This window comes from Centruroides vittatus, unplaced genomic scaffold, assembly GCF_030686945.1.
Source record: "Centruroides vittatus isolate TY-2023 unplaced genomic scaffold, ASM3068694v2 scaffold_1015, whole genome shotgun sequence".
Taxonomy (NCBI): domain Eukaryota; kingdom Metazoa; phylum Arthropoda; class Arachnida; order Scorpiones; family Buthidae; genus Centruroides; species Centruroides vittatus.
Genome location: NW_027122666.1, coordinates 2,958,921 through 2,971,259, shown reverse-complemented (window position 1 = coordinate 2,971,259; position 12,339 = coordinate 2,958,921). Strand labels below are relative to the sequence as shown.

The window sequence follows — 12,339 nt, the reverse complement described above, 5'->3', positions numbered from 1 at the left end:
TTTTTTAAATTTTCACAAGAAACTAACAGAAGTAAACACAAAGATTCATCATCTTTCTTCATCCTTCATTCTTTTTACACCTCAGGAACAGTCTTATGACAGAGTTGATCTTTTATTGTAGGCTCTTATCCATCTCAATATGTAAAACATGTATAAAAAACTTTCCTTCGGCAATGGCAAAATTGTAAAATGTGTATATCATAACAACATTAATAAAACTAGAAAAAATAGTAAATAGACAAGCCAATAATTACACTTAAACATTTACAAAAAATTTTTTTAAACTTTTCACTTCAATATGTAAAAAATATTTTCTTGCTGTAATTTTTTTTTAATGTTTTACATATTGAGGCTGATAAGAGTCTATAATGAAAGGTTAACTCTGTTGTAAGACTGTTTCTGAGGTGTGAAAAGGGCAAAGGATAAAGATGAAAAATTTGTATGTTTTATTCTATTAATTTCTCATGAAAATTTTAAAATGTTTGAAAGAGTAAATTTACTTTTTATTGCATCAAATAATAATTTTTATATGACAGATTTGATTCCTCACTGTAAAACTAAATTCAATAAACCAGAAATTAGTTCTCTGCAATTTTCTAAATTGAGAATTTACAAATAAATCAACTCCATAAAGAGTTATAAATAAACAAAGTTGCAGCTCAGGAAGGTAAGTTATTTTTAATTTTTATAAAAAAATTATTATTATTTTCTCATTATAAACTGATTTTTAATCATTAAAAATTTAGGAAAAACTTTTTGTTTAAAGCATAACAAATATTTTATTATTGATTAAATAATTAATTAATAATTAGAAATAAGATAATGAATTTTTAAAAATTGGATGTACTTATAATCTGCAATGCCTTAGACTAAATTAAAATATAATATAATTTTTACAATTTCTTTTTATTAATAATGGTAACTTTTAAGAATACTTACTATATAAACAGGCATATTTCCAATAATTTGTAGATGTTCTATATCTGAAAGGTTTTTAACATTCTTTAATTAAAAGTTTTAGAATAATATATTAATTTTAATCTAAGGCATTACAGATTACAATTAAATCCAATTTAGAATAATTAATTATCTAATATATTTATTACTTTCATTTAGTTTTTTTATTAATAACATTAAATCGATTTAAATTAGATTTTTTAATTTATATTTTAATGTTTTCATCATCTCTAAATGCTAAGAGAATAATAAAAACACTAATGCAATAGTACTTTAAATGTTCAAGGTTTTAAAATCAGAATTAAGTAATTTAATTCATTTTTTAAGTTTTATTATGATTTTAAAGTTTTAAAAATTACTACAGACTATTACAATTCATGAATTAATGGGACATGAATTATGCAGTCATAAATTAAACATTTTGATAGTACTCAATAATTTGCAATATTTAAATTTTCTTTAATTATTGTGTAATGAAACATATTCTGTTTTCTAAACTTATTAAACTAATATGATCTATAATGTTATAATTATTTATAATCTCTTAATCATTGTAATGTAACAATATATTGCAACTATTCCATAATGTAATATACTTTAATCTCTATATATAATATTAGTTTATTAAATTCTTATATAGATACATCACTGATTATCCAGTGCAATTGCTGGTCAAGCATCTTTGTTAATCTGGACAAAATTATGAAATCATACTTAAAATTTCCATAGACGCCATCAGAAGACCACAGATGGTTGTTGATATCCCTTTTTTTCAGAACAATCTACTCATAGTCACCCTCATGACAACTTTTAAAATACAAATGTTAAATTAATACATCAAACTGCTTGATTTTTTTTCAGAATATTGCCAAGAATTATTTGCAGTTTAACAAAATACATATATTTAGTTTAAAAATCAAAATTTTCATTTTGATGTATCAAGTTTCACACAATTATTATATTTAATTTTGATTTCTTTCTTCAGTTTTTTTATAACACAATATTTTTAACAGTTCATGGATACTTTGAAACAAGAGATGAATATTAAAAAAAATGAGTCAGAGCTCTATTATTGAATTCCATATCATATTGAATTATAACAATATAACCTCTATTGAACTAACAAAGCAGATAATTTAGCAAGATTCTAGAATAAATGAGAAATTATTTATTATGACATTGCCATAATGCTGGATGCAATTTTTAATCATCTTTTAATTTTAAAAAAATCGTGATTTCTGATTCAGACCAGAAGTTCAAATATGAAGAAATCCTCATTAATTCAAACTTAGATTGTTTGAAATCCAGTTAGTTTGTAACTGTACTATTTGTCCTGGCCAGGGATATAGGAATTTACATGTTACAGAATTCAGTTAGTTCAAAATACAGCTACTTTGAAATTTGAAATGAAAATTCTGTCTGAACTGTTATATGCATACGTTTAGATCAAAGTTTACATCTCTCCTTACTATAAGAGAACAATAGACCACAAACAACTCTAATCTGGTCAATCTGGTAACACATTTTCAGGTATCACCCATTAACTACCCTTTTTCTCTATGTCAAAATATAGCTGGGTTTTGGGGTTCCAAGGTTAGGCTACAAGTAGCAGATTGAGATAGTTGTAAGGCTCTATGCTACTATATTGGGCAACTTTATACTTTTTGGACTACTTTAAAGATAATTTGGGCTACATTTCAAGAATTCTGCTTTACTTTTTATAAAATCTATCTGTCAACCTGTGAGGTTCTCATCAGACACATGCTGCTTACCTGTAGTTTATTTATATTATTATTAATAATTATTAATTAATGAAAGTAGTAGTAGTGTTTTGTATGCATAGCCATATACCATTTGATTAATAAATTACATCAGTTACATGGCATTTGGCATACTGTACAGAAATATGTAAATCTCAGATAATTCAAAGTCACAATTATTTTGTCCCTTGAATTTCAAACTAACAAGTCTGTAGTTAACTGAGGTCTCTGACCCCTAATCTTTCCACATCTGATCTGAATTTTAATGGGTCTTGCCCCTGTATATCATATTTCTCCTGATAACAATTGACTCATGAATGCCAGTCATCTATCTAACTCCATTCTTGAGATTAATGAACAGAAGACAGATAGACATACAGATGACAGTGTGAATATATAGGTCTGCAAGTTGAAAACTGCAGCCCAATATTTCTGAAAAATCAGTGATGTACCTGTACTTAAGAAAATAATGGCAATTTTGATGAATGCTTAGCTACAAATGTATAAAAGTTTCAGATTCTAACAAAAGAAAAAAATATTTTGCAAGTAAACTTTGGTCATTTTTAGAATTTTTTTAAAATATAAATTGTTTTTTAGAAATTAATTTTAAATTTAAGCATTAATTTATAAATTATTATATTTTTACTTTATTTCATCTTATAATCTTCAGACTATACAAGAACATAATTGGTTCCAGTTCCAGTTTCATTCTAATGTGACAGATTGCTATGATACTAAAATGAAATAATGCAAAAGTACTCATTGATATTGTTTGATATTGTTATTTTGAATTTAAGTGTCATTAACACTGTGTTTTTAGGAAATAAATTTTTGACAAGTCAAGTACAGTTTTAATTTTAGTTTAATTTAGTTTTAGTTTTGCTAATTCTTGTAATAATTCTTTTATTTTTGCATCTCAATCGATATTCCTAAAATTTTATAGTAAAATTTGTTCTTTGTCTGAAATAAATAGAAAGTACGTACATAACAAATGAATTATACTGTATTTACAAATTATAGTCCATCCTCGATATAATAGATTCTATGTGACATGTGATCTGTTAAATCAAGAGACATGCTAATACATGTAGTTCTAATGCAGCAGAAAAATAACAGCACATTATATATATATATATAAATTAAAAACAGTTTTAAATGTAATAATGTTTTATATGAACCTAAAAAAAATAGTGAAGTAAAAGGCAACAGCATGAAAACCATACCTTTCATACTTTTCCAGCTTGGTTTTATTTAAGATAAACAAACAAACATTTCAGTTTATTCAGAAATTTGAAAGTTAATGCTTTGAACTTAGCATTGGCTTTCAAAAAATGGCATTGTTCTGAAATCTAGATACATTGTGTCATTAACATTTAAATTTAAAATATTCAATCCATAAAAGTAAGTATATTTTAAAATGTATAATTTAAATATAAAATTATTATTGAATATAATTAGGTACATATTGGGCCCTAATAATTTTTGTTCTCTTTGGCATAGTTCACAATACTAAATGAAGGTGGGATTATAAAATCAGCCTTGGATGGATGAGCAGCATTTAAGATCACTTAAAACACTAGAGATCTACAAAGCAACATTTTTAAAATGAATGCATTAATTATAAAGATTCTTTTTCCCTTTCCAATGCCTGGAGATTCATTCTTTGACAACCTCCTAGAAACATGAGGCAGCTTTATACAGAGAGAGAACTTTACAAAGGTGTAAGTTTTTGTAAACTATTTTCTCCAGTTATTTTCGCAATTCATAAACATCAGAACAATGCATTTTTTGGAAGCTAATGCTAAGCCAGAAGCAGGTTTATGAATAAACCAAAAACATTTGTTCGTTTGTTTATCTTAAATAAATCCAAGCTGGAAAAGTATTACAGATGTGGTTTTGATGTTAGTTGTTCCAGCATTTGTACTTTGAATTATATATAGAGGCAACGACAACAATGACCACTAACTTGTACAACACAAACGAAAAAAACCTCATCAATGGTTCTCTTGAAATCATACTGTGAGTATATAAAACAATTTTATAAATTACATTATTTATTATTTTTTTTAAAGAAAATGAAAGTTAGCAAAAAAAACTTTTCTTCTTAAGCATACAACAGTTTTCTATATATTTGTGAATACTGTATTTTTATTTTATTCTATTTAGTCTGGTCCAGTATAACTAAAATCTGATATATTGACAACTGATACATTAAAGATGGACTGTGGGTTTAAAGTCGAAAAAGACAACTTTTATGAGATTGTACAAACTGCTGATCTTCCTAACCTTCTGTTAGCTGAGCTAAGTTAACTTATTGTTACTGATGATTTTGGAATATTTATAATGGCAACATTAGGCATATAATTTCAAGCAAACTGTCAGAAATACCTGATAATGATATAATGCAAATAAAATTATGAATTTTAAAAAATTGTTTTACAATTGCAAATGACTGGTTTTTTGGATTAGCTCATCTGGCAGAATGTAATAACAATAGAATTAAATCAATTTTCAGTTGATTCTCAATTTCATTCCCCTTACTGGTAACTTCTTCTACTTTTATATCATCTAAAAATATAATTTACATCTTAAAATGGGTTTTACCTTATTCTGAATATTTAATTTTTACAAATGAACATCTATGTCTAGAAATTTATTTTTTTTTAAATGTTTGAGAAAACTCAATGTGCAATTAATTTGACAATAGTCATATTAAAAGTTTTTCAACATCTTGAGAAGTCCCAACCTGTAAATTTTCCTTTTTACGAATTTAATTCAATGAAAAGAAATGATTTATAGTAGAAACTAAATTAATTTTTTTAACATTCATTTTCTGATTTGATCTGTTAATTTGGTGACAATCCTAACATTCTATTTCAATAATTCATTTAAAAAATAATAATCCATTACTTTAATTTTTGAATCAATTTGAATTGAAATTATGCCATAAATATCATTTTAAGTATTATTTTTACATCATAACACAGTGTAATTATTATTAACAATATAGTCCTATATCATAAATACACATTTAATATATAAACCTGTATTGTAAATGCTATTTAAAACAGAAGAGAGATTTATAAAATTTGTGTATTTGTGCTATTCAAATTTAAAATAAAGAACTTATAACAGAATTAGGTAATACTTCTAATAATAATAATGCTACTTTTCAAATAAAATAAAGCAATACAACAAAATATACTATAAAAATCAACAAAAAAAGACTTACAAAAAGTACTGTTTTGAACTAAAAAATGTTTTTTTGTTTGTTTTTTGCACTCACAGAATAAATAGCCTTTTATAATTGAATCTAATGCATGCACATTGACAATCCAAACCACAGTTTATTTAAAAACAGAGAGTACTTTCACCTTATTTATACTTTCAGGAATCTTTAGTCATTTAGAACAATTGGTATAATAGAACATCAAATGTATTTGAACAGATTTAAAATTTAAATTATACAAAATAAGATCAATTTTAAAAGGACTGCATTGTAAAGGTTCTTTTTAAAAAAAATCAATATGTTTAACATGCATTTAAAAGTGAAATGATCATAATGTAGAATGTCCAATGTTGTGTGAAGAAAAATTGTTTAGATACTTAAAATTGTATGCTTTCATTTGTTTTATTCTATTAAAATATTTAAGAATAAAAATCTACATTTAATTGTTATTTCTACTTTTGAAATCACAGTTAAACTATTTATATTGTGTGTATGTATATAAATTTATAAAAATAAATGGATACTTACCAAATGTCTTATTCAAAAGTCTTTTGTACATTTCCACACTTGACTTCCTATGGATCATTCTGTGAGTCACAGCCTGGTATTGCTTAAGGAAATCTTGCTCCGAAGACGTTGATTCTGATGAATTGGAACGTTGCAAACTGGGTCGGGATTCAAGGGTGTCTGACTGCTGGCCCTCTGGAGACAAATGTTGGGCACATGAAGTAAATCCCTGTGCAAACATTTGTCACTAAAATTACTTGAAGTATGTTGCATTTAACTTAGACATGTTATGGTAAATTCCAGAGCTAAGTAGCACCATTAACGAGTGGACTGTTAAATGCCTGTATAAAGCTTGTTGATATTGTCTAATTGATGCAGATATGTAATGTATTGAATAATACTTAGGATGCTGATTTTTAAATTACCCTATAATAATTAAGGATGTAGTCAATTATTATAATATGTAATAATTAATGGACTGTTTGAATTGAGAGCATATAACTTAAGTTTATGAATTATTAAAAAATGTGAGAATCTAAATGCTAATTTATTCTAATGTATTGAATTGTGTATTATCATTTTGAAAATGTTAATTGTTTTCAGCAAAATGTTTCATAATTTAAACTAATAAATAATCAAATATAAATATTTTAAATTCAAATGTAAATAATAATTATTTAAGGGAATAAAAATTCTATAAAATCTAAGCATATTTTAATTAAAAAAAACACTTTTATACTTACTTGATTTCCTTCTGGATGAAGTGTTTTAATCCAGATATTTCAACAAGAGTAAAAAAAAATAAAGGAGGGGTATAAGGATATATTCCCAAAAAACAAATAAAAATAATTTTTTTTTCATTTAAACATTTTTAAGTTACTGATGAACAGTAACCTGATAATCAATTGGAATAAAAATTACAATCTTGTGTTTTGAATATAAAATGTTAAAAATATATGTTTCACACATATTTATGTATGCTGTTTTAAAACAATTATTAAACACACATTTTTAGAAACCCCTCCTTTTTTATAAAATAGAAAATAAAACTGGAAGGAAAAGCATCTTTTAAATAAATGATACATCATTTACCTTTTCTGGTTTTCCTTACAGAGTAAGCTTGTAACAAAACAATTTTAAAATTGTTATTTAAAAAATATCAAAAATTTAATTTACGATCTTATACCAAGAAAAAAATCAACCTGTTTTTTGTGTTTACAAAATAAGAAAAATGGAATTTAATCCAATGATATTAGTTTAATCAAATCAGAAGAGAATCATTTAAAAATAATCCTTTTGTGATTTGTTTAAATTAATGTATTAGTTTGTCTAGTATAACCAATTTTAATGGACTTACAAATTTTAATTTTTGAATATATTATATTAGATCAATTTTAGAATCATAATTTTAAAATATTAAATTGATAAATTTTATAATTTTTTTTAATATTGGATTATTTTATTTTTTATTTATATAAATATTTGTTTTTAACAATTTTTTATTTTATAATGCTAAAGTAGTAATATTTCATATTTTTATATTAATTTCAAAATTTTCCTCAACATATAAATCTATATTACTGGAAAGAAGAATTTTGCTAGTTAATTTTTTCTCTTGTGTAGAAAATAACAGCACATCAAATTATCAGCCACTGCTTATTAAAAAACTGTCTTTTGGTGTTTTGAACTTTTAATCACAAGAAAAATAATTTAAATTTGTTAAAATAATTCATTAAATACAGCAGTTTCTTACTAATCTGGCCATTTCTTGCACAGACAGGTATTGTCTGTGCAAGAAAGTGCCAGATTACTAAGCATGTGTAAGCTGAAAAGCAAATGAATGACAACCTGTCACTCTTTGGTACCAATTCTTTTTTAAGGTAGGTAAGCAAATAACAAAGTGAGCTGAAATGTAATACTGTGCACAGAAATGAAATCTAAGTAAACAAGTAAACAGGACATGTGACATGAAAATGGAAACACAATGTTTTCATGAAAATGGTAGTGTATACACCATGGCTGGCAAACCTTTTTGAGCCCACATGCCCTATAGTAAGCATACTTAGCTTTAAAGATGTTTATGCATGCCAAGGTTTTAGATTTTGAATAACAATATTTAAATAAATTAAACAAATATGCTTTAATTAGAATAAATGTAAAAAAGCTGATTGAAACAAAGAATGATTCGATGATAAACCAAACAGATGATTGAAAAAAGACATGATAAATCGAAATCATATGATACATTACATGCCAGATGGTTTCTCCTCACGTGCCATAGGTTTACCGCCCCTGGTATAGGCAACCACACTGGAGGGTATGTCAGATAATTGAGAAGCCAGATTAGTGAGAGTCTGATGTATACAAGAAATTAATAATTATATAAAAAGTTTATTAAATCTGTTAATAACTCTTATTTCCAGTAATACAATATAAACTTTGCTATGTTAAGATAATATTGAAATTTAATATAAAAATAAGAGAATTAAAACATTAGCATATGTTTTATGAAATAAAAATATTATTACATACAAATACTTATACATGAACACAAAATTTTATTTAATAACACTCCAAAATATATGTAATGTATTCTGGAGGATTAATGAATATTTATTTGAATAAATATTCATTAAATTAAATCTCTTAATAAACAATTTATAAATAAGATTTATCTGCTTAAACTGTGAATTTTTGCTGGTAAGTAGATACATGATTTATATGCGATGTTTATTATTATTTATTAACAAAGTTATCATCTATTTATTTAATGGATATATTTTTTAAATTTTATCATTGATATTTGAAAAGAAATCAATATAAATTTTGACTTCCTATATATTTGTGAAAAACTAGCTATTTTAAAGTTTGTTTTGATCTATCAAACTATCTACAAAATTCACATAAATTTTATTTTTCTTAAGCTTTACAATTATAAAAAGTAAGACTGCAATACTGATTAACAGTTCATACTAATGCATTATAAAGATCAAAATTAAGATAACTGAAATTTTATGGCAATTTATCTCTTATCAGTATTGATTTGCATTACATATAAATCGTGTATAAATTATGGATTCATAATATAATTCATGAATAGTTCTGTTTTATTTAGATTATTATAAATTTTAAAATGTAAGAATGCAATAATTATGGTAAATGAAAAAAATAATCAAGTTTATTAAATATTTTAATTTAAATAAATTTAAAGTATTATTTCAAATTTTATTTCAATTAAATTTACTTAATATCATCTTTTCTTTCTCAAATTAAACCATTATAGCATTATAAATTTATTGAAAACTAAATATAATTTGATTCTTATTAAATTATATTCCTGAAAAACATTTCCTGTAACATTTTGAAAAAAATATTAAAATTTAATTTTTTTAGGAAACAACATCAAAATTATATATTCTTATAATAGAACTGTTCCTATTATTTATTAAACTAAATAACATTCATAATTTTTGGAATTGGTTTCAATGCAAATATCATAAGCAGTATAAATTTTTTAAATTAAAGTTTTTGTATTTGATATCAATTTATATTTTGCAAATATATTAATAATGATTGATAATTGACTGTAATACATCAATTATTAACAAATATCTACTGAATCTCTAGATGTGATCAAATAAGTTAATTTTCAAATAGTTGAATATAAATATATATATATATATATTTATATTTAAGAAATACTGGTAATTATTTCTTGTGAATTAGTTAGATTGGTTAAATTATAGTTTTAATAATTTTCTCTCCTTCTTAACCCTTCTTTCTAATTTCCTTTGTCCATTGTTCTGGCTTCTTGGAACGCGGGCTTCCCACTCCCCACCCACCAGGGGGTCGTGTGGAACAAAGAGTTCGAGTGGAGGACGAGTAAAATCTGGGTCATCGAAGAGTCACTTTTTTCTCCGGCCGGACACGAGGAAGCACGGACGAGAACGGCGAGCTCGTGAGACGGAATTCTACGAGGGCCGAATAGAGAGCCGTGAGGTGAGGATCCGGACCGTAGAGTCAAAGACACTGACAAGAAATTATCCTAAAAGGTATTTTTACAACGTTGACGAACCCAGAGATACGCAGAATAAACCACCAGCCGGAATCGGAGTTCAGCGAGAACAAGGGTACCCCACTATCCTATCAATTCTTCTCACTTCCTACTTTTATACTTTTCTATCCTTTTAGGTTTAAGTTAGTTAAGAATCGCGCGGGTTTTATTGTTACAATCGGACAACAAGAGAAGTTGGACTGAGGGAATCCACAAAGAACTTATTTGTATATATTATTAATCGCGAAATTAAATTTGTTTTAATTGAATTCACGTGTCTGTGTATTCCTATCGCGCTTCACACTTTACATTGGCGTCCGCGACAGGATTCCCTCCTCGTTGATCCAATTCTCTGTATAGCTGTACTGATTATCAGCCATCGTTGTAAGTTATATGGAGGACAAAGGTACTCCCAGTATGAGTTTGGTGGCAGAAAGCCACAGTGAGAACCCCCCACTCGTGGTTACTGGATTCTTAGGGATGATCCCCACTTTCTCAAATTCGCCTAACGACACGGTAAATATAAATCAACTATTTAGAACCATTGATAATGTGGCTAAGTTAGCCCAATGGGGGGACGAGGTTAAGGTGGCTGCGTTGCAAGCTAAACTAAAGGGTGAACCATTAAACACTTTCTTTTGTTTATTGGAGCAATCGCCTGCACCAACGTTTAAGGAAATTGAGCAAGATCTAATTAAATGTTTCCAGAAGCACGAAGGGAAAGGAAGGGGCTTACTCGATCAATTACTAAATTTGAGGCAAGGAGGAAAGGAATTAGTCAGTGAGTATATCATTAGGACTAAAACCATAATGTCTAGGGCTATCCGGAGTAACCCAAATATCGTGACATTCAAAGATGAGATTATCAAGGAGAGGTTCATCAGGGGATTAGACATAAGTATCCGAAGTCACGTATGTCGCAGGGAACCTGCTACCTTAGAGAAAGCTTTCGAATGCGCTGAAAGGGAGGAAGAGCTAGAAAAGGAATGTAGTAATCCTAGAGACCTCAAAACGGTCTGTTATAACTCCCAAAGCGAAGTGGGTGCTGAATGTACTAGTCCTGAAGTAAACCCTGACAAGACTCCAAAAGATGAGGATCGGTTAGCCAATTTAGAAAAAGGGTTGAAAACCCTGTTCGAAATAGTTTCCAAGATGGCCGAAAACTCGACCCAGACTACTAAGTCGCCTAATATTAACAGCAGACTTTGTTTCGTTTGCAATAGCCCAAATCACTTGGCTAGGAAATGCCCCAAAAGAAATAGTCAGGATTTAAACTAGTCCGGGAACCTGATCAGGGTCAGTGTCGTGTTCCCATCCTCATCTTTAAACTGACCGAATTTTCACGTTCGGAGAGGGGACTCCCATTAATATGTGGCAGGGTAGTGGGGGTAGAGATTAAATTCTTAATTGACTCTGGTGCGGAAAGGTCTTTAGTTGATATAGCGCTGACTCAAAACGCGAAATTGGCTAAGTCCTTCCAGGTTGCAAGAAGGGGTGAGATCACCCATATCAGAGGTATCAACGGCACAATCTCCACATGTAAGGAAGTCCTAAAGGGATCGATAAGCTACAAGGATGAGATAATACCCGCTTCCCTTTGTTGTATGGAATTCCCGGATAGGCTAGAATACCAAGGGATCTTGGGGATGGATGTCATCAACTCAATCCCGTCATTGATAATTGATGGATGTACATTCATCAGTCGTGAAGCTAGAGTATTGAACCATAGTCCTCGCCCATCGATCATGTATTTCGATTGCTTAAGTAGTACTCTGGTTGGCACCGCCATAACTCCAGGAACTACAAAAACGAATGACGAAAATCAGGTGACT

At 27.6% G+C, this 12,339-nt stretch overlaps 1 protein-coding gene across 1 annotated transcript in view; it reads right to left on the bottom strand.

Annotated features, from left to right (window-relative positions):
- Nucleotides 1–12,339, bottom strand: part of LOC136986362 (uro-adherence factor A-like) — a 179,893-nt gene that overhangs the window by 56,959 nt on the left and 110,595 nt on the right. Inside the window, exons 5-6 of the mRNA XM_067283882.1 lie at nucleotides 7,546–7,572; nucleotides 6,475–6,648 (exon numbers count right to left, since the gene is read on the bottom strand). Of these exons, the coding sequence (XP_067139983.1) occupies nucleotides 6,475–6,648; nucleotides 7,546–7,572 (201 nt within the window). The remainder of the gene's footprint in view (nucleotides 1–6,474; nucleotides 6,649–7,545; nucleotides 7,573–12,339) is intronic.